The following is a 23,831-nucleotide window of genomic DNA, read 5'->3' as shown; positions in this document are numbered from 1 at the left end:
ATGCAACCTCTGCCTGCTGAATTAAAGTGTTACCATAACAGTTCGCCACATTCCACATGAACCTGGCTGTTTCTTATGTTTCTAGGCAATTCTACTTGTCTGTTCATTCCAGCACCAGCACCCTTACTATTGCAGAGTGCTTCATATTTCACAGAGCAAGTGTCTCCTTGTCTTCAACATTTTCCTAGCTTATTTTCATTCCTATTTTTAGAAGAAATTTAAACTAGCTTTTGTTTCTTTAAAACCCTGTTAGAATTTTGGCTTTCAAATAGGTTAAATTTTAGAATAACTCAGAATATGCACCTTTGCAACATCTTTTTTTTTTTTCCTGTTACAAATGAAAATAGATGTTTATTGCACTTCTGCAAATAACTATATTAACATAAACTAAGAATACTTACAATCTTCAAATTCTGGAGAAATCAGGTAGAAAGAAACAAATATGCTCCAAATTTTGTTCACAGGAATATACTTTACTCAATTGTTAAAAGCTGTAAATAGCTCAAAGGAAAAGTTTTCTTGACTCAGAAACACAAAAAGAATCAGCAATTTTTTTATTATTATACTTTAAGTTCTAGGGTACATGTGCACAATGTGCAGGTTTGTTATATATGTATACATGTGCCATGGTGGTGTGCTGCACCCATTAACTCGTCATTTACATTAGGTATATCTCCTAATGCTATCCCTCCCCTCTCCCACCTCCCCATAATAGCTTCAGGAACATCTCATCTTTTTATCTAGAATCTTGGTTTTATCTGTCCATTTAACAAATTTTTACTTGATGCCTCCATAGAGAATTTGAAGACCATACCTGATTCTTATTAATATCTTAATGCATAGATTGTTTGCTGATAGTGTGTTTCATATTATACTTTAATCTTAGTATTCTTATCATTCATATATAATAATAACAGGTACTATTTATTCAGTGCTCTCTGCATGTCAGCTCTTTGTGTTAAGCACTTTATTCCTTATTTTCCTCCTCACCCCAACCCATTTTTCACATAAAAAAACTTGAGTCTTAAAGAACGCAAGTGACCTGCCTGAGGCATTACAGCCAGGAAGAGGCAGTGCTTGGACTTGAATTTAAGAGTTTCCACAGGACGGTCTTTAGCGCTATACTGCACGGCTTACGGGGACCATGAAAGCTGAGGGCCTGTTCATTTTGTGATGGGTCACTTCACTGACTAATCACAAACATCTTCTTTTTCTAATGATGTTTCGACTGATTTTCTTAGATTTCCCAGACAGATTATATCAGCAAGTAATAATAGTTCTTCTTTCTCCTTTCCAATATTTTATTTCTCTACTTCCTCCAATTGGACAATAATCATTTCTTGTAATGTGTATACGGGTATTAAATACCACTTAAAACCCTATATAAAATCATAAACTAAACTTTAAACACTTCAAGACTACTGGAAGATGGCAGGATTAAAAATAAGGCTTAGACATTGTTTTTATAATATTCAGCATGTAAGGGTAGAGGTTGCTGGAATAATAAGTTGCATACTTTCCATATTCTGTTTTTGTGCCTATAATGACCTGTTGCTTTTATTATTTTTAAAGTTTAGTCCAAGATATTTTAACGCTAAGAAAAGAGTTGATTTTGCTTCTCTTCGTGTCCTTATTCAAATGAGGGCACTTAATAAACATTTGTTGGTGTTAATGTTGCAGAAGGTTGGGGGAATGGATGGAGATAACCAGAGTGAGAACTCACAGTTCCTTCTCCTGGGGATGTCAGAGAGTCCTGAGCAGCAGCAGATCCTGTTTTGGATGTTCCTGTCCATGTACCTGGTCACGGTGGTGGGAAATGTGCTCATCATCCTGGCCATCAGCTCTGATTCCCGCCTGCACACCCCCATGTACTTCTTCCTGGCCAACCTCTCCTTCACTGACCTCTTCTTTGTCACCAACACAATCCCCAAGATGCTGGTGAACCTCCAGTCCCAGAACAAAGCCATCTCCTATGCAGGGTGTCTGACACAGCTCTACTTCCTGGTCTCCTTGGTGACCCTGGACAACCTCATCCTGACCGTGATGGCGTATGACCGCTATGTGGCCATCTGCCACCCCCTCCACTATGTCACAGCCATGAGTCCTGGACTCTGTGTTTTGCTCCTCTGCTTGTGTTGGGGGCTGTCTGTTCTCTATGGCCTCCTCCTCACCCTCCTCATGACCAGGGTGACCTTCTGTGGGTCCCAAAAGATCCACTACCTCTTCTGTGAGATGTACGTCCTGCTGAGGCTGGCATGTTCCAACACCCACATCATTCACACAGTGCTGGTTGCTACTGGCTGCTTCATCTTCCTCACCCCCTTAGGGTTCACGACCACATCCTATGTACGTATTGTCAGAACCATCCTTCAGATACCCTCAGCCTCTAAGAAATACAAAACCTTCTCTACCTGTGCCTCGCATTTGGGTGTGGTCTCCCTCTTTTATGGAACACTTGCTGTGGTATACCTGCAGCCCCTCCACAGCTACTCCATGAAGGACTCAGTAGCCACAGTGATGTATGCTATGGTGACACCTATGATGAACCCTTTCATCTACAGCCTGAGGAACAAAGACATGCATGGGGCTCTGGGAAGACTCCTAGGGAGACCCTTTCAGAGGCTTAAATGAAGGTAATTTTGGAAAGGGGATTGAAGTGGAGACCGGAAATCTCCTTCACCCACGTAAGGCATTATGCTGGGGGATATGCAACAGTCATTAGGGTACAGCTGCAGCTCAGAATGAGCATATCTGCCTGTGGTGAAGAAAAGACATAATGTGTATGTATCCCAGTGCCTCCCAGACCTCACCAGCCTTGGCAATAAATAATGTCATGCTAACACTACTACCAGGATTTCACAGAGTCAAATATTTAAACATGCTTGATCATAGGCCCACAGTCCTAGGCTTATCTATATATACCCAGTTATAGCCTCGGGCAGTCTCTCATGTTCTCTAGCACCCATTCACTTATGACCCAGAGGTCTGGCTTCTCTAAGGAGCCTGCTACCTTCAAGCTCTTTGGAGAAGACACTTTGCACTACCCCTACCACAGATGTCCTGGGTGAGGCTTCCCCTTTCTTGACGCTCTAACAGGTACAACATGTGCCACTTCCATGTTGACATAGAGTCACTCTGGACACACCCCATATGGTTCCTGCAGAAATGCCAACAAAATTCCTGTTGTGGTCCGGGTTGATGTTATCTTTGGGGCCTCAGAGCAACACTCTCTTGCCTTTTCCTGCATTCCTTTTCTCTGTAGGAAGTCAGGCCTTGCCCTTGGAAAGACCATCCTAGCTTTTATTTCTGTAGTTCCTCACCTTCCTTCTCTTCATGCAAGAGTTCCATCCAGGCCGGGCGCGGTGGCTCAAGCCTGTCATCCCAGCACTTTGGGAGGCCGAGACGGGCGGATCACGAGGTCAGGAGATCGAGACCATCCTGGCTAACACGGTGAAACCCCGTCTCTACTAAAAAAATACAAAAAATTAGCCGGGCGAGATGGCGGGCGCCTGTAGTCCCAGCTACTCGGGAGGCTGAGGCAGGAGAATGGCGTAAACCCGGGAGGCGGAGCTTGCAGTGAGCTGAGATCCGGCCACTGCACTCCAGCCTGGGCGACACAGCGAGACTCCGTCTCAACAAAAAAAAAAAAAAAAAAAAAAAAGAGTTCCATCCATCCCTCAAAACAAAACTCTCAAACATCAATGCATATTCATAAATAGCAGTGGTAGTAGGGTCAGTAGGAGGGGAGGATTCTGGAACAAATGAACAATTTAGTGATCCCAGAGAACACAGAGGAAAGGAGATATCTTAATAAATAAATTAGGAATCCAACTCAATAAAATATAAAACAAAAATACAACGAAGAGGATTTTAAAAGCCAAAGATTGGTTCTTTTAAAATAAAATGAAGTGAATAAACCTCTGGGATATTGAGCAAGGAAAGAAAAGACACAAGTAAAGACTACAGTGGGTAGAATGGGGGTAAAAACTAAAGACAACATCAAGATTAGGATGATGAAGAGGGAATATCATCAACATCTACATGCCAATAATTTTGAACATTGACAAAATAAATAAATCCTTGAAAAACATCTGACTTGTCAAAGCTGACTCAAGAAGAAATGGAAAAAATAGTCCTATAACTAGAATTTAAACAATCATTTTAAATATTCACATATATATGAATATGCACACATATCACAAATATAAATCCATTTATAAGCAACTTTTCAGAAGTTATGGATCATCTAGTTTTTTTAAAAAAAAATTTGCAGAGAATAGAAAAAAACAACTTCTCAAGTAGCTTTATGTCATAATTATCACCTGATATTAAAGCATAAAAAGAGTACAAGAAAGAAAAGTGCAGGAGCTAATTTCACTTAAAAATATAAATACAGGTATCCCAAAGAAAATACTAGTAAATTGAATCCAACAGAGAATTTAAAATAATAATACTGCATAAGGACCCATTAGGATATATCAAAGATATGTAAAGATAATTTGATACTTTTTAATCCATAAGTGTTTACTATATTGACAAATTAAAAGAAAAAATCAACATGTCAATAGATGCAGAGAAAGAAAATTCTAAACAAATGTTGTCCTTGATAAAGCACTAGATTTTATTAAATCACATCTTTTCATGTATATCTTTTTAATATTTTGTATACTATAATGGCTAGTACCATAGAGCACTTCTGCATCTCAAATTACAATGGTTGTCTTACGAGAAAGTACTTGAATGATTGTTTGAATTTGGGCTCAACCAGCCATTTCAGGGAACATTATTTTTATTTGTTAGAATGACTGATAAACTATAGTTATTCAGAATTGGTATTTGGCAGATGTTGCCACAAAATAAATGAAGTGAGTCTGTCACTGTAAGAAAAATTGACAATATTTGTTGCCAGTAATAAATATTTGGTCTATCCAGCAAATATCATCCCTTTGGGAAATTCATCCATTATGGTGATGGATATATATTTCATATATACATGAAATGTGTCAACATTTGGAAGATCTGCATAACTCAGAGAGCCAGTATTTTTCAAATGACCAATGCATTATGTGAAAAAGTTACACATAAATAAAAGACCAATTTAAAACGTAAAAGAAGCCAATGGATTTTAATGACATAGGGGATAAAATATCTACTGATGTGTTCTCAGATTCTGCATTGCTACCAACCTTTAAGAAATGACTACGTACCACGTTTTGATGTAGTATCAAATAATATTAATTGAAAAGGTCATTAACATAATCCTCCCTTTTGCAATTACATAACTGTATAAGGCTGGATTTTCTTCCTACATGTCAACCAAAATAACGTATCACTACAAATAAATGCAGAAGCTGATACAAGAATCTAGATCTCTTCCATTAAGCCAGACATTAAAAAGATTTGAAAAAATGTAAAACCATGCTATTCTTCAATAATTTTTTTAATATAGTTATTTCTATTTAAAATCCTACTATAAAAACATGTCATGGTATTACTGTTTTATGAGTGAATTAGTAAATATTTTAAATGTCTAATATGAGAATATTGATAGATATAACCCACATAAACACAGCTCATAGCTCTTTTGGTCCTGAAAATTTTAAGCAGGTAAATGCGTCCTGAAACCAAAAGTTTAAGAACTATTCTCCTAAAGTACAAACATACTTGAAAATTGTTCCCAAATGCAGGAAACCAGTTCCTTTGAAAAGGAGAATAAAATGAGGGAAAGGAATGGGGATAATGCTTTAGTGTTATCTATAATATTTTAAATCTTTTTTGGAGAAAGAAGTGATATGATCAGGTAACAAATTAATATTTTTAATTTTGTGGATGGTATATATCTCTCTAAAATTATTTTCTTATTGTATGTTTGAAATTATTCATAATTAGTTTTTTAGTTTTTAAAGGATCTGAACGTTTGGTCTGCCATTGGGTTTAAAATTGGATGAATGATTAGACGTGGAAAACACATCTGTCTTAGTCAATTAGGGCTGCTATAACAAAATACCATACACTGGGTGGCTCAGACAACAGATTTATTTCCTCACAGTTGTGGAAGCTAGGAGTCACTATCAGGATGCCACCATGGTTGGATTCTGCTAAGACTTCTTCCTAGCCTGTAGGCAGCCACCATCTGGCTGTGTGCTCTCATGACCTCTCCTTTGTGTACACAGGGAGAGAAAGGAAAAGCACTGGCCTCCTCTTCCTATAAGAGCACGAATCCCACTATGGGGCTCACCATCATGAGCTCCTCTAAACCCAGTCACCTCCCAAAGGTCCTATCACATGGGGGATTCGAGCTTCAACATTTGGATGTGGCAGGGACATAACATTCAGTCCATGACAATACTTCCTTCCCCTCCAAACACATAGAATATCTGAATCATAGAGTCTTCATTTAAACAACAGTCAACGAGAGTGACATAAGCAGGATGGCAGAATAGGAGTTCCCCATTTCACTCCCCTACACAGAAATCCAACTAGAAGCCCCCACACTCAGGAAGAGCATCCTAACACAAGCACACAGGGAGGGGAACAACACACACTGGGGCCTGTTGTGGGGGTGGGGGCAGTGGAGGGAGAGAATCGGGAGAAATAGCTAATGCATGCAGGGCTTAGTACCTCCGTGATGGGTCGACAGGTGCAGCAAAACACATGGCACACGTTTACCTAGGTAACAAACCTGCACATCCTGCACATGTCTCCTGGAACTTAAAATTTGAAAAAAAAAAAAAAAATCTTGAATATTCCAGGAATTGGGATTGAGGCTGAGACACCACCCTGGGCCACACAGTTGAGAAAAGCCATGACCAAAGAGTAACAGAAATGGTTCTCTGACCATTTCAGCCTCCCCAAAGTCAGCACCGCACCACACACAGAGAATGTCCCTAGACCCACAGTTTCTACAATAAGAAAAGTGAATTAGAGGCCAATACTCAGTTTCCCCACCATTCTGGGATCCTTTGTAGGAGGAGACAAGCTCATTCTTGTCTCATCTCAAGGGAAACAGAGTGCCAGCAGAGTTAGACCACCTGGGGTCAGTTAGAAACAAAGAATGAAGCAGGACTTACAGTAGCCAGCACAGGGATCTTGGGAATTGCTCAGTATTCTGGCCAATAGAGATGCCACACCAGAAAAAAACTAGTCAACATCATGCTGCAGGAAACACTGTCCATTCGCCTTTCAGGCTCAAATCCTGAGCCACGTTCCCCATACAAGCCAGTTGCTTTCATTAGTCTTCCCCAGGTTGAGAGTCAACTGCATGTCAGCAAGTACCTGTAAAATGACCATCTGGACTTGCCCAACCTTAATTCCTGGGATTCAAGCCTGGTTCAACATACACAAAGCGATCAATGTGATTTATCACATAAACAGAATTAAAAGCAAAAACTATATGATCATCTCAATAGAAACAGAAAAAGGTTTTGGTAAAGTCCACCATCCCTTCATGATAAAAATCCTCGACAGAGTAGGCATCCAAGGAACATACCTCCAAACAGTAAGAACCATCTATGACAAGCCCACAGCCAACATCATACTGAATGGGCAAAAGCTGCAGCCATTCCCCTTGAGAACTGGAACAAAACAAGGAGGCCCAGTCTCACCACTCCTACTCAACATAGTACTGGAAGGCCTAGCCAGAGCAATCAGGCAAGAGAAATAAAAGGCCTCCAAATAGGAAAAAATAAGTCAAACTATTGAAAAGTGGGACCTGATTAACTAAAGAGCATCTGCACAGCAAAAGAAACTATCAAAGGAGTAAACAGACGACCTGCAGAACGGGAGAAAATATTTGCAAACTGTGCATCTGACAAATGTCTAATATCCAGTATTTGTAAGGAACTTAACAACCAAAATATAACCCCATTTAAAAATGGGGAAAGGAAATGACACTTCTCAAAGGAAGGCATACAACTGGCCAACAAACATATTACAAAATGCTAAACATCACCCATCAGAGAAATACAAATCAAAACCACCATTTTGTGAGATACCATCTCACACCAGTCAACATAGCTATTCATAAAAAGTCCAAAAAAAGGAGATGCTGGCAAGGCTGTGGAGAAAAGGGAGGGAAGGCTTATGTGCTGATGGTGGGAATGTAAATTAGTTCAGCAACTGTGAAGAGCAGTTTGGAGATTTCTCAAAGAACTTAGAACTACCATTCGACCCAGTATTTCCATTACTGGGTATATAAATCATTCTACCATAATGACGTACGTATGCATATGTCCATCACAGTGCTATTCACAATAGCAAAGACATGGATTCAACTTTGGTGCCCATCAGTGGTTGACTGGATAAAGAAAATACACCATGGAGTATTGTGCAGTCATAAAAAAGAATGAAGCCATGTCTTTTCCAACAACATGGATGGAGCTGGAGGCCGTAATCCTAAGCAAACTAACTCTGAAACAGAAAACCAAATACGTGTTTTCACTTATAAGTGGGAACTACACATTGAACACATGTGGACATAAACCCGAGAACAAAAGAAACTGCAGACTAATGGCGGGGAGGAGGGGAGGGAGGCATGGGTTGAAAAACTACCTATTTGGTACTATGCTCTCTGGCTGGGTGCAATATATACATTAAACAAACCTGCACATGTACCCCCCCATATTGAAAAAATTTTAAAATAAAACTTTTAATAAACAAAAACAAATTCGTGTAAAACCACAAAAGACCCCAATAGCCAAAAATAAACTTCAGCAAAAAGAATAGAGCTGAAGGCATCACACTCTGATTTCAAAACATATTAACATATTATAAAACAAGTTTAATCAAAATACTATGCTACTGGCATAAAAACAGAAACATCTCATCTATACACGAATAGTGAACTATCTGAAAAAAAAAATGGAGAAACCATACCATTCACAACAGCTACCAAAACCAAAAGGTCCCTTGGAGTATACTTAACCAAAGAGATGAAAGATCTCTAAAATAAAAACTATAAAACATGGAAGAAAAAATTGAAAAGAGAATAGTAAATGCGGAAATATTCCCTGTTCATGGATTGAAAGAATTACCATTACGAAAATGTCCATGTTACTCAAAGCAATCTATAAATGCAAAAAAATACATATCAAAATACCAGTGGCGTTCTTTATAGATCTATGAACCGGTGTTTCTTTAGATGACATACAAATGGCCAATAGCTCAGCATCACTAATCATTAGAAAAGTGTACATCAAAATCACCATGAGATATCATCTCATGCTTGTTAGAATAGCGTTCACCATAAAGATGAATGATGAGTATTGGAGGATGTGGAGAAAAGGTAACTTTTAGGCATTGTTGGTGGGAATGTAAATTAGTATGGCAATTATGGAAGATGGTATGGAGGTTCTTTAAAAACTAAAAATAGAACCACTGCTGGGCACAATCACTCGTGCCTGTAATCCCAACACTTTGAGAGGCTGAGGCAGGAGGATCACTTACAGCCAGGAGTTTGACATCAGCCTGGACAACATGGCAATACCCCGTCTCTACAAACACAAAATTTAGAAAGCTAGCCAGGCATAGTGGCACACACCTGTAGTCCTAGCTACTGGGGAGGTTAAGGCCCCAAGAGGATCTCTTGAGCCCAGGAGGGCAAGGCTGCAGTGAGCTGTGACTGTGCCACTGCACTCCAGCCTGGGCAAAAGAGTGAGATCTTGCCTCTAAAAAAATTAATTACTTTTTGAAATGAAGCTACCGTATGTTTCAGTAATCCCAGTTCTAGGTATGCACCCGAAGGAAATGAAGTCGGTGTGTTGAAGGCGTATCTGTTCTCCCGTGTTCATCGCAGCTCCTGCTACAGAACCACAATTAACCACCATGTCAGGTAGTCCCAGGTCCCTTTCTGCTCCAGAATCTGTCACTTCTGTGTCCAACACTGCACCCACCGACTACAGTGGTACTCCGTAAGCAAAGGGAGGTGGGACAGAACAAAGAACCCAGCCAAGCCCAGCAACAAGGAGCCAGGCAGGAGATATTCCCTGAGCTGGGTCTGAAAGGACAGGAAACAGAGAAGTTTTGTTGACCAGAAAAAAAATTGAGAAGAAAAGTTGAGGCTAGGGGAATAGCACACATGAAAGCACAGGGATTTAGAACAGGGTGTGTGCGGGGACTGACAGGGAGTCTGGTATAAAGAGAGAGGTGGCAATGACGCTATCCAGGCAGTGTCACGGGCTGGGGCTCCAGAAGCAAGTATGAGAAGGAGTTTGGAGTAACAGGTGTTCACTAGGGAACAACACCTGTGAAGGAACAAGGGAGGAAGCTTGACTGGGCACAGGGGGAAGTCAAATTGCAGGCTGGCCTCCCAGAAAGCCGATTGTCTCAGCACATTTTCTGCTTCTATAACAAAATGCCTGAAACTGGTAATATATTAAACACAGAAAATTATTTCTCACAGTTCTGGAGGCTGGGAAATCCAAACCAAGCTGCCAGCTAGTGAGGACCTGGTCTCTCTGCTTCCGAGACGGCACCCTGTGGCCGCATCCTCTCGAGGGGCAAGAACACCACAGCTTCACACGGGGAAGGTGAAAGAGCAAGAAAGCCAAACCCCACCTGAAGCCTCTTTTATAAAGGATCTTAATCCCATTCACGTGGGAGGAGCCTCGTGGCCCAATCGCCTCTTAAAGGCCCCACCTCATCATACTATCGCACTGGCTATGAAGTTTCAATGCATGACTTTTGGAATGGACACATATCAGGTTAAAATGGAGAGTCTTTATACCCCTGCCTCAATCGCCAGGTGTGGGCTATCCAGGAAAAGGGACTGCCTTGGGGAAGGAGGCTCGCTGTAGCTACGGTAAACCCTAAAGGAGCTGACAGCTGAAGGCTGTCTGCTGACCACGCTCCTCACAGCTGGACAGCAAGTCGGCCCTTGAAGGGAGAACTGTTCTTGAAGATCGTCTCCATGTGTCCACAGACACGTGTGAGCAATGTCATTGAGCGTCTCCTATGGCTAGTTAAGGAGCTTGGATTTTATGCAATAGACAATAGAGAGCCATGAAAAGTCTCAGGCATGGAAATGACACACTCAGCTTTGTGTTAAGTGGCATTCTCAACAAGGGATGTGAAACAGGGCTGAAGCGGGGGGAGTCAGGGACATCAGTTTGGAGGCTGCCAGATTGGCCCAAGTGAGGAGAAGGGCCTGAAGAGGCAGTAACAGAAGCATAAAGGAGGGGGAAGGATCAGAGAGGAATTTAGGAGGTAAAACTTGCAGGGAGGCAAGCCGAGACTGTGCTTTTGGAAGGGAAATCAAAGTATGAAACATTCAAACGCAGAACCTCTCAGCATCTACCCTCGTGGCTTCCCAGCCAGCAGGCACCTGATTAGACATTCTGGTTCCGTTCACCAGTTTTCCCAGAATCTGGGTCAATGTTTCATACATAGTAAATGCTTGATAAATACTTGTTGAATGAACAGATGGATAAGAGGACTCAGGCCACCGTCAACTGACACGAGATGTGGCTGCTACTTCCCGACTGTAAGCCTTCAGAAACCATATCAAACTGTAGGGTATACACTCACACAAACACCCAAGGTGAAATGCAATACAAGGAAAGGGCTACTGCAGCCGCACAGCCTAGCTTTGCTTTGACAGCAGCTGAAGAAAGAAGGCACGCGCACCCTCTGGTTCAGCAGAGCCCGTGGAGTGAGATAACTTGTCATTTTCAGTGGAGCCCGGGCCTTTCTCATTCATTCCAAGGCCGTAGGACACACTGCCTGGCCTGCAACTCCTTCACCATCAGGCATGCAACCCTCGTAGCTATGGGCCAAAACCATCTTCTTAGCCTAAGACTCTCTCTCTCTTTCTCTCTCTCTCTTGCACACGCGTGTGCCACACACACACACAGAATCCAGATCTCAGCTCTTAAGAGAATGACTAGAAGTGCATATTTTGAGGACCGCCCCCCAGCAGTGGTACCTAAGATGCCATCTGACTGAAAAAAAATTCAAACCCCATCCTACTTAACCCATATTATTATTAAGTGGTCATTGACACGTTTTTTTAAGTGGCTTTCTAATCAGCTTGCCTGCAAAAACAGTGCAAATATGCAGAGGCCTTTGCTCATAGATATTGAGATTGAGGCAATTACTCATGTTTATCTGAAGAAACCATCTTGGGATTGTCTCCCTGAGGCCTCCCCCAAGCTGATAAATAATCCCGACACAGTTCTGACTCAGCCCTTTCCTTCCTGACCTGAGGCTCAGGCATCAGCTCGCAGGTCCGCCAGCCTCGCTGGGGCACCCTGTCTTACATTGTGTCTCCTTTCTTCTGGGGACCAAAGGTCCAGGCGCCAGTTCCCCTGCTTTTCACGTGTACCCTGCTCCAGCCTTGAGTCCCACAACCAGACTTAGGGCCCTGTATGTCCTGACTGTGAACGTTCACTGGATGGAGGAAAAAGTGGAGGCCACAGAACCTGTGAATTCTGAGAGCAGCACGGACACTGGTAAGGTCTAGATGCTCAGGCTCAGGCCTTCTTTTCTTTTCCTTTCCGTTTCTCTTTTCTTTTCCTTTTTTCTTTTCTCCTTCCTTCCTTCCTTCCTTCTTTCCTTCCTTCCTTCCTTCTCTCTTTCTTTCTCTCAGGCCTTCTTTTTTCTTTCTCATTCTTTCTCTCTTTCCTTCCTTCCTCCCTTCCCTTCTTCCTTCCTTCTTTCCTTTCTCTCTCTCTCCCTCCCTTCCCTTCCTTTCCCTTCCCTGCCCTACCCTTCCCTCCCCTCCCCTTCTCCGTTTTCCCTCCCACAAACACCCTTGCATACTTTAAAAACTCTTCGTTTAATCTAACCTCTTAGTGTTGAAAGGGAATCGAAGAATCCCTGCAATTATTTTAAGGCTCGTTTGCAAAGTGCTGTCACACACTCTGTTGCATGTGATTCTTGCGACCTGCAAGAAAGTTCTTTGTGGGTGCGAGGAGGAGGCTCAGGGATGTTGCATGCCCTGCCCGAGGTCACACAGTCAGTCAGGAAACGACAGAGGAGGTACCAAGCGCAGTGTCCTGACACCAAGCATGGAGTCCTTTTCCATACGGCGCCCCACGTTCTCTCCCCTCTCTCCCCAGCCACGCTGCAAGGGCGTTTGTCTCTCTAAGGCCATCTGACCACACAAGTGTTCAGAACCACTGACTCTTAAAGGCTCAGAGCAGTGTTTCCCAAAGTGTAGGATCCAGATCACTGGGTGCTTCCTAAAAAGACTTGGTTCTCAGAACAGAATTCAAAATAGAGGGCCAGAAAACTGACTTTTTGTTTTCAGGCATCACAGGTGATTCTGATGCACAGGGTCAGGAGACCTTTGCCTTGAGGGCTAGAAAGCAGTGGCACTGATTCCTCTGGGGCTCTCTGGCTTTCCCTGTCACCTGTCAGGGAAGAGTCCCAGAGGGCCCTGAACTCCAGGCACCAGGCCTGGTAGGGAGCGGACTTGAGCGATAGAATAGGGGAGTCAAATCTGGGCTCCATCACTTACTAGTCAAGCAATTTCAGGAAACTTACTTACTTTCCAAGCCTCAGTTCCTCATCTATAAAATGGGACAATAGGACCAAGTAGGGTTGTTGTGTGAACAAAAGATTGAGACGGAGTCTCGCTCTGTCGCCCAGGCTGGAGTGCACTGGCCGGATCTCAGCTCACTGCAAGCTCCGCCTCCCGGGTTTACGCCATTCTCCTGCCTCAGCCTCCCGAGTAGCTGGGACTACACTTGCCCGCCTCGTCGCCCGGCTAATTTTTTGTATTTTTTAGTAGAGACGGGGTTTCACCGTATTAGCCAGGATGGTCTCCATCTCCTGACCTCGTGATCCGCCCGTCTCGGCCTCCCAAAGTGCTGGGATTACAGGCTTGAGCCACCGCGCCGGCCACAAAAGATCTTTATGTAAAGTATTTAACACATGTCTGGCCAAATGCTGAGTAAAAGGTGGTGGTTTGCTCAAAAAACAGTTGTATGTGTTAAACTTGGGTTCAAACCCAAACTTCTGACTCAAAATTTCCTGATATACCAGTGGCACTGAATATCTGAGAACTGGATTTGGTGAACTGGAGTAACGTATCCACTCATTTCCTAAACGCAGGGCCTGCCTCATCCTCTACCCTTCACCTGGAGCTCCAAATTACTTCTGGGTTACTCACAGTTCCCACATCTACATTTATTTATTCTTTGGTTACTTCAAATTAATAATGTTCCCGATTGAATTTGCAGAACAGGCTCTACACTTTCCTGGCACACTGGCTGGTTTTTCAAACAACTGCATTTCTCTCTGTACCGTCTCCTATTTTCTTAGGCTCTTGGGCTCATGACGATTCCTTATCGTTCTCAACTGCACGGAGAGTCGAATAGTCTATGCAGTTCAGTTCAGCCCTTATGTATGGACGCCTGCACGACGACTGGTACTGGCTGAGGTCCAGAGGATGCAGTAATGAAAATGATGTTTTCCCTGCTGTGGAGGCGCTCACACTGTCGTGCGAAAACAGACATTTAGGAAAAACATGAGATGGATAAAAGAATGTAAAGACCAAGACGTAACGCAGAACCTGCCATTGTGACCTCGGGTGGGAGGAGGTGCTTGGCTGGGAGCAATAATGGGTTTTTCCAGGCTGACAATGGAAGACCAGAGTGGAGAAAGTGCATTTGGTGAAAAAGAAGAGGGAGGCTAAGGATGGAAGGAAAAGTGTTTCTTCTATTCCAGAAGTGCAAGGCCAGGGAGTAGGAGAGGTCACTGGGGATAAAGCAGCCTGGAGCACTGACCAACCGGCCACAAAGTTGGGCTGCTCTGGAGGACGCGGGACAGCTCAGCTCCTACGGGGAAGATCCGTGATCTGCTTTGTAATTTCGAAAGCACACCCGACGCAGCACAGGTGCTGAGCCCTTTATGTTCTTGCCTTCATCCTCACAGTGATACTGAAGAGTCCACAGCACTAGCATCCAGTGTGGGTGACCTGCATGTTTTTCATATTATTATAGAAGAATAATAAACTGGATTTTTAATTTAATAATTACTATGAACATCTTTCCATATATAAATAAAAAATATTAGCGTCATTATTTATGATCATTTCAGAGTGTTCCATTAATTCGATGGATCGTGTAATTTTAAAACAGACTTACTGAGATATAAGTAATGCCATAAAATTCAGCCATTTAAAGTGTACAACATAATTATTTTTTGTTTGTTTTTTGTTATTGTTGTTTGAGACCAAGTTTCACTCTTGTTGCCCAGGCTGGAGTGCAGCGGTGCGGTCTCGGCTCACTGCAACCTCCGCCTCCCAGGTTCAGGTGATTCTCCTGCCTCAGCCTCCCGAGTAGCTGGGACTACAGGTGCCCCCCACCACGCCAGGCTAATGTTTTGTATTTTTAGTAGAGATGGGGTTTCACCATGTTGGCCAGGCTGGTCTCAAACTCCTGACCTCAGGTGATCCATCTGCCTTCGCTTCCCAAAGTGCTGGGATTACAGGCATGAGCCACCGCACCTGGCCGGAATGGTTTTAATATACTCATGCACTTTTGCAACTATCACCACAGTCTAATTCTGGAGCATTTTCATCACTCTCGAAAGAATCTTGTACCCTTTCTCAGTCGCTCCTTGTGTCTCCCTCTCCCCAGCTCCTGGTAACCACTAGTCTACCTTCTATCTCTATGGATTTGCTTATTCTGTAATCTTTCAAAGAAAATCTCGAATGTTGAATGTTTATGTTATTTCTACACTTTTTTTCTATTATTAACAGGTTCTGAGAAACATCTAATACCTACATTTTTACACTCTGTCTGATTATATTAAAATAAATTTCTAGAATTGGAATACGCTGAAACAAAAGCGTGTCCTTTTTTGTTAGTTTCCCAAGTCACAAAATGACATTGTTGAGTGTACGTTTTTCTCCTTTTTTGTGGAAAAACACTTAGTAACTGATGCTGAAAAAAATAGTTGTCAATGATAACAGTGTGTGTGCCTGTGTGAAAATGAGTTTTTGAGCATATTGTTATGATCTTCAAGAAATACAAAATTAAATTTATGAAAGACTAGAAGACCAGACTCAAGGAGTCTGCTACCTGCTTCAGTGTCCAGCACTGTGATAATGATTCCCCGCATAAAAGCAAAAAGTGTGCGATCTCAAGTATCTTCAGTAATTGTCAGTATAACTTATAACTACTGCCCTTGCTTCTTTGAGAGATATTTTTTCCAGTCATTGTGATTTAGCTCCAAAAAGTCTATTTCCTTGCAGTATTTTTTGCCATACTATTGCATTTTCTTTTGCAAAATAAATGCAGGTGTGATAACGCAAAGTGAGTAACATTGCCCCCCCATACACACAAAGAGGCTGTGGACCAATCTTATTTATAAATATTACTACAAAAACCAAATAAAACATTACGGAGTCAATTTTAATAGTTTATACCAGGAACACAAGTATGGCTCCGTGTTGGGAACGCTGTTAACTGTGATAAACACTTAAAAAGCATCTCCTTAAAGATGCAGCAGCCCTACTTGATTATTAAAATACTACTAGTGTAATCCCAGCACTTTGGGAGGCCGAGACAGGCGGATCATGAGGTCAGGAGATCGAGACCATCCTGGCTAACATGGTAAAACCCCGTCTCTACTAAAAAAATACAAAAAACTAGCCAGGCGAGGTGGCGGGCGCCTGTAATCCCAGCTACTCGGGAGGCTGAGGCAGGAGAATGGTGTGAACCTGGGAGGCGGACCTTGCAGTGAGCTGAGATCCGGCCACTGCACTCCAGCCTGGGCGACAGAGCAAGACTTCGTCTCAAAAAACAACAACAACAACAACAAAAAATACTACTGGTAAAATGCAAGCAGAAGGAGAGTTGCTAAATATACATGCCCTCTTCTGCTTAAAGTCCTTTAAGGCTCTTTATTGCATTTGAAATAAAATTTTAGGCTGGGCGCGGTGGCTCACGCCTGTAATCCCAGCACTTTGGGAGCCCAAGGCAGGCGGATCATGAGGTCAGGAGTTTGAGACCAGCCTGACCAACAAGGTGAAACCCCATCTCTACTAAAAATATAAAAATTAGCCGGCTGTGGTGGCACGCACCTCTAATCCCAGTTACTTGGGAGGCTGAGGCAGGAGAATCGCTTGAACCTAGGAGGCAGAGGTTGCAGTGAGCTGAGATCATGCCACTGCACTCCAGCCTGATGACAAGAGCGAAACTTGGTCATAAATAAAATAAAATAAAGTAAAATATAAAATAAAAGTACTACCATAACAGTATACTAAATCCACGTATACTGGCTGTTTCTGAAGTTCCATCCAGTTCTACTCATCTGCTCACTCTAGCATCAGTAGCAGGCTTTTTAAGAGTCTGGATATTTGGCAGAGCAGGTTTCCTTCATTACTCTGTTTCAATCTTTCCCCAGCTTATTTTCATGCTTACTTTTAGGTAAAATTTAGGTTAGCTTTTGTTTCCCCCAAATCCCACGATCTTGACTTTGAGAGGTTAAGCTTCAGGTTAATGCAAGTGAGTATGCCTACTTTTGGTAATTTTATCCATTCATTAAATATATATCTTATGTCTCTCTGGAGAATCTGCAGGTCCTGCCCAATTCTTGTTAATGTCGTAATACTTAGATAATGGAAATGGGATTGCTTTGTATTGTATTTTAACCTAATTGTTTACATAGATGTAATATATGGAATAATAGGCAATATTTGAATACTTTATTGCTTAAGTTTATCCTTACCACCTCCAGGTTGCACACGAAGGATCCCAGTTCTTGAAGAGCTCAAGTAACCCGTCTGAGGTTTCACAGCTAGTCGGCAGTAGTACTCGGATTTGTATTCTGAGGGCACAGGCTTTATGGCTACACTATATGGCTTACTGGGAGCACCATTACTTTGCGGTCTATTCATTTTGTGTTCGGTAACTTTACTGACATCTCTTTTTATTTCTAGTGACATTTCATGGATTGAGGGTTCCCAGATAGACTACCATATAAGCAAACAATAATTTTTCCCTCTCCTTTCCAATATGTTCCCCTTTGTCTAGTTGTACAATATCTATTACTTATAATGTATACATCTGTTTTAAAATCACTTAAAACCTATACAATGTTATAACATAACATACTCATCTTTAAACATTTCAAGAGTATAGTAAGATGATAGGACTTAAAATAAGTCATAAATATTATTCCTGTAATATTGAGTATGCCAGATTAGAAGTTGCTGGAATAAATAAGTTGCACAGAGATTTTCCACGTTCTGTTTTTATGCCTGTTATGACTTTGTTGCCTATCTAAACAGGTTATAAAATTTAGTCTAAGATATTTTTAATGCTAAGAAAATAGTTCATTTTGCTTACCTTCATGTCATTCTACAATTGAAGGCAACTTGTAAACATTTGTTGGTGTTAATGTTGCAGAGAGTTGGGGAAATGGATGGAGGCAACCAGAGTAAAAGTTCAGAGTTCCTTCTCCTGGGGATGTCAGAGAATCCTGAGCAGCAGCAGATCCTGTTTTGGATGTTCCTGTCCATGTACCTGGTCACGGTGGTGGGAAATGTGCTCATCATCCTGGCCATCAGCTCTGATTCCCGCCTGCACACCCCCATGTACTTCTTCCTGGCCAACCTCTCCTTCACTGACCTCTTCTTTGTCACCAACACAATCCCCAAGCTGCTGGTGAACCTCCAGTCCCAGAACAAAGCCATCACCTATGCAGGGTGTCTGACACAGCTCTACTTCCTGGTCTCCTTGGTGACCCTGGACAACCTCATCCTGGCCGTGATGGCGTATGACCGCTATGTGGCCATCTGCCACCCCCTCCACTATGTCACAGCCATGAGCCCTGGACTCTGTATCTTGCTCCTCTCCTTGTGTTGGGAGTTCTCTGTCCTCTATGGCCTCATCCATACCCTCCTCATGACCAGGGTGACCTTCTGTGCGTCCCGAAAGATCCACTACCTCTTCTGTGAGATGTATGTCCTGCTGAGGCTGGCATGTTCCAACATCCACATCAACCACACCGTATTGGTTGCCACGGGCTGCTTCATCTTCCTCATCCCCTTAGGTTTCATGATCACGTCCTACGCCCGCATTGTCAGAGCCATCCTCCGAATACCCTCAGCCACTGGGAAGTACAAAGCCTTCTCCACCTGTGCCTCCCATTTGGCTGTGGTCTCCCTTTTCTATGGGACACTGTGTATGGTATACCTGCAGCCCCTCCAAACCTACTCCATGAAGGACTCAGTAGCCACAGTGATGTATGCGGTGGTGACACCCATGATGAACCCCTTCATCTACAGCCTGAGGAACAAGGACATGCATGGGGCTCTGGGAAGACTTCTCCAAGGAAAAGCCTTCTGGAAGTTGACATGAGGGGTAATTTTGGGCCTTGAAGTGGAGACGGAAAACTTCCTCCACTGTGAGGAAGGCCTGTCGGGGATATGGGAGTGATTAGAACATAGGTCCAGCTCAGAATGAGTTTACGGCTTTGTGGTGGAGCAAAGACACCTCTGTCGAACCCAGTTGCAGCTGCCCCAGACCCATCTGTTTCAACTTTTATGTAACAAGGTTGTGAGTTGTTTTTCAGTGGCCATGGGTCCTTAGGTCATGTAACCTGAGCATGCTTGGATGAACCAAGCTTGAAACCACAGGAGAAACTAAGTGCTGGGACTGAAGCTTTTTTCTTTCTTTCCTTTTTTTTTTTTTTTTGAGACAGAATCTGACTCTGTTGCCCAGGCTGGAGTGCAGTGGCACAATCTCAGCTCACTACAACCTCCTCCTCCTGGGCTCAAGCAATTCTCCTGCCTCAGCCTCCCGCGTAGCTGGGACTACAGGCATCTGCCACCATGCCCAGCTAATTATTTTGTATTTTAGTAGAGATGGGGTTTCACCATGTTGACCAGGACAGTCTCTATCTCCTGATCTCATGATCTGCCCGCCTTGGCCTCCCAGAGTACTGGGATTGCAGACATGAGCCACAAGGCCCAGTCATAATTTTTGTACTTTTAGTAGAGACAGGGTTTCACCATGTTGGCCAGGCCAGTCTCGAACTCCTGAACTCAGGTGATCCACCTGCCTCAGCCTCCCAAAGTGCTGGTGAGAGGTGAAGCCAGCTGGATTTCCTGGGTCCAGTGGGGACTCTGAAAACTTTTCTGTCTAGCAAGAGGACTGTAAAATGCACCAATCAGCACTCTGTAGCTAGCAAGGGGATTGTAAAATGCACCAATCAGCGATTTGTAGCTAGCAAAGAGATTTTAAAATGCACCAATTAGCACTCTGTAAAATGCACCAATCAGTGCTCTGTAAAATGCGCCAATCAGCAGGATCCTAGAAGTAGCCAATCACAGGGAGGATTGAAAAAAGGGCATTCTGATAGGACAGAAATGGAACATGGCTGGGGACAAATAAGGGAAAAAAAGCTGGCCACTCCCCCAGGCAGCAGCAACAACCTGCTCGGGTCTCCTTGCATGCTGTGGGAGCTTTGACCTTTCACTCTTCACAGTCAATCTTGCTGCTGCTCACTCCTTGGGTCCGTGCCATCTTTAAGAGCCGTAACACTCACTGTGAAGGTCTGCAGCTCCATTCTTGAAGTCAGTGAGACCACAGACCCACTGGAAGGAACCAACTCTGAACACACTGGGATTACAGATGTGAGCATTTAATAATTTAATACCTGCCTCTGGTTTTGCCTCCTAGATTCTCAACTTCAGGAGAAGCAGCTCCACTCTTACTGCTTTCACTAACTTCATTTCCCTAACACGATGTTGTCATTGTTTTAATACATTCTTCTTTATCCTATGGGAACAATTGTCTGTCATTATTATTTTCATTTGAATAGCTCTGAGGTAATAAGTTGATCTTTTTCCGGGTACTTGTTAACAATTTGCCTTCTTCGGTTAATCACTCTCATGCGTTTTTTCTTTTTTTTGGTTGTGAATTGTTCGGTTTCCAGTACCATGGAATCTCTAGGTATGTCTCTCCTTCAGAAGTAACCATGACCCTGAATTCTGTGTTTGTCACTTTCTTCCTTCACTCCAACACTGGGGAGTACAATTCAGCATGAGATTTGGGTAGGGTCACAAAGCCAAACCATATCAGTGTCCATTCATCTACAGATGGACATTTGGGTTGTGGGGCAGGCAGTCTCTAAAATGTCTCCCAGTGATTGCTGCCTCCTGGTATTCGTGTCTGTGTAGAGTCCCCTGTCTTGAGTGTGGCTGAAATCTAGGGACTTGCTTCTAACAAATAGAACACAGTAAAACTGATGACTTCTGAGATTAAGTTATAAAAGACATGATTTCCATCTTCTCTCTTTCTGGCTCTCTGCTCTTGACTGCTCTGTGGAAGGAAGCAGATGAGTTTTGAGAGGCCTTAGCAGCAAGGAACTGAAGGCGGCCTCCAGCCAACAGCCAGTGAGGCACTGAGGCCCGCAGTCCAACAACCAGCAAAATGTTGAAACTTACCAGTGACCATGTGAATGAGCAGGGAAGCTTATCCTACCCTGGTCAAGCCTTGAGACGGCTGCACCACTGGCCGATACTATTAAGGCAGCCTCACGAGAAAACCCAGACCCAGTATCTCTGAGGCAAATTTGTCATCCTAATTGAGATGTGCTATAAATTTAAAATACACATACCAGAGTTCAAAGACTATGAAATATAAAAATGTAACTTTGGGAGGCCGAGACGGGCGGATCACGAGGTCAGGAGATCGAGACCATCCTGGCTAACACTGTGAAACCCCGTCTCTACTAAAAAATACAAAAAACTAGCCGGGTGCAGTGGCGGGTGCCTGTAGTCCCAGCTACTCGGAAGAATGGCGTAAACCCGGGAGGCGGAGCTTGCAGTGAGCTGAGATCCCGCCACTGCACTCCAGCCTGGGCGACAGAGCGAGACTCCGTCTCAAAAAAAACAAAAAACAAAAAACTAATTTCACCTGCTTCTTTTTACTTTTATTAAAGTGGTTCTTGAAAAAATTTAAATCACATATGTGATTCATATGAAATTTCTATCGGATAGCACTGCTCTGGATGATAGCTTCTTCTTCCCGAAACGACTTGTTTTTGAGTCTGGCAGGCAGAAAGGATAGGAGTAAATCTCTTTTATCCAACCCATGATGGAGTTAGTTGCTTAAAGCCGAGTTTCATTCTTTGCGAGGCTTGGCCTATTTCCGATGATGCCTTACTCCTAGAATGTACAGCACGCTCAAAGTCCCAGTTCAAAGCTGAGAGTGTTTACTGTACTTTTCCCTTTGGCAGGACCTTACCTGCAAGTTTTCTCTCTCCAGCCCCATAAGCCGCTAAAACTCTGCTCACTTCTTAGCCTCTCAGCTACACTCTCTGCTATCTCAGTCCCTGTGCTGGAGTCAGCAAATGCCTTTTGAGGGGAAGCAGTTCAATCATTAGCAGTCTGTTTTGGGGATTCCTTTCTCTTCTGGGTTTTGGCCCAAGTCAGACTTGGTAGCTCTTTTTCGTCTGTCAGACTTTTGGTAGCAAGGTCATTTCTTTGCTTGATGAAGAGTAACAGTCTAGAGTGGTCCTTTTGAACCAGAGTTCCCTGCGGGAATTAACTGAACGTCCTAAAACATACACTCTGTCACGTACGCACTTCTGTCCTATGCATCTAGAATGTTGCCAGCTATGTATCCTTGGGGGAAGTTTAGAAAATAGTCAAGTCATTTGTGTAGGGCTTATCTCATGGAAACTGAGTTGAGAAATGCGAGTGTCAAGATCTTGTTAAGGTAACTTAGGTCACACGCCCACACAGAACCATCACACTGTGGCCAGGCCAGTAGATGTTCTGACACCCCCACTCTGGAGCCTTGGCTGGAACCGCACTCCCCGGAGCCACCTGGATGCCAAACGGAAACTGGCAGCTGTTAGAAAGGGAGAAACAGAAGTCGGACAGACCATGAATGCTCACCACCAGCATTATCAATAAGATAAAATGTAGTCCCGGTTTACACTCCAACATATAAAGAGCTTAGAAGGCATCAGTTCCATTCCCACAAGAAAAAGCAGAACAAATTCAAAAGCAACAACTCTTCTTAGATTCCTCAGAGAACTCAAGTCACAGGGCAAACTGCTGCTCCGAAAACGGGAGAGAGGTGGATCCCGGCTTAACGAATAGAAGCCCCGGAGCAGAAGCCCACTGCTGGGGCCAGTACAGGTACACACACCGAGACTGTGACTGACAAGCTGGAGAATCGGTGTGAACTCGCAGAGGCCCACTGCTGGGGCCAGTACAGTTACACACACCGAGACTGCGATTGACAAGCTGGAGAATCGGTGTGAACTCACAGAGGCCCACTGCTGGGGCCAGCACAGCTACACACACCGAGACTGTGACTGACAAGCTGGAGAATCAGTGTGAACTCGCAGAGGCCCACTGCTGGGGCCAGCACAGCTACACACACCGAGACTGGGACTGACAAGCTGGAGAATCAGTGTGAACTCGCTTGGGAATTAGAAACTCTGGGTTGAGGTGTGGGGAGTCTCAAGAGGACCCTCACAGTTTTCTGAGTTTTACCTCCAGGAACACCACCAGATTCTTACTGTGAAGATTGTAGAAGAATCCTTTTATGCTTCTGACAGGGGGCGGAGAAAAGCAACCCCTGTCAGACCCCCAACAGGAATTCTGAAATATGCTCAGAGTATATTTCCTTAATAATGGCTGGCTCTCAAGGGAGATGATCTTACCAGAGCCTAACCCACTGTAGGTTTGGGTTTTGTTTTTGGAAACAGTTTTGCTCTTGTCATCTAGGATGGAGTGCAATGGCGCAATCTCAGCTCACTGCAACCTCCACCTCCCGGGTTCAAGCGATTCTCCTGCCTCAGCGTCTGGAGTAGCTGGGATGACAGGCATGCGCCACCACGCCCGGCTAATTTTTTGTATT

The 23,831-nt window shown here is 43.4% G+C and overlaps 2 protein-coding genes across 2 annotated transcripts; both read left to right on the top strand.

Moving 5' to 3' along the window:
- Window positions 1–1,621: 1,621 nt before the first annotated feature.
- On the top strand, window positions 1,622–2,631 carry LOC117066541 (olfactory receptor 1D5). Its single transcript, XM_033181933.1, has one exon. It carries the CDS (start codon window positions 1,639–1,641, stop codon window positions 2,629–2,631), a length of 993 nt encoding a protein of 330 aa, XP_033037824.1. The 5' UTR covers window positions 1,622–1,638.
- A 15,722-nt stretch (window positions 2,632–18,353) lies between these two features.
- LOC117066540 (olfactory receptor 1D2) lies at window positions 18,354–19,310 on the top strand. The gene has a single exon (XM_033181932.1). The coding sequence runs from the start codon at window positions 18,369–18,371 to the stop codon at window positions 19,308–19,310; it is 942 nt and encodes a 313-aa protein (XP_033037823.1). The 5' UTR covers window positions 18,354–18,368.
- Window positions 19,311–23,831: the final 4,521 nt, after the last annotated feature.

This window comes from Trachypithecus francoisi, unplaced genomic scaffold (assembly GCF_009764315.1).
Source record: "Trachypithecus francoisi isolate TF-2019V2 unplaced genomic scaffold, Tfra_2.0 Lachesis_group20, whole genome shotgun sequence".
Classification (NCBI taxonomy): Eukaryota; Metazoa; Chordata; class Mammalia; order Primates; family Cercopithecidae; genus Trachypithecus; species Trachypithecus francoisi.
The sequence above is the reverse complement of the archived record's forward strand: the minus strand, read 5'-3'. Positions and strand labels throughout refer to the sequence as shown.

Coding starts and splice junctions, on each gene's coding strand:
- LOC117066541 (XM_033181933.1), top strand. CDS start 1,639: ATGAGGGCACTTAATAAACATTTGTTGGTGTTAATGTTGCAGAAGGTT.
- LOC117066540 (XM_033181932.1), top strand. CDS start 18,369: ATGGATGGAGGCAACCAGAGTAAAAGTTCAGAGTTCCTTCTCCTGGGG.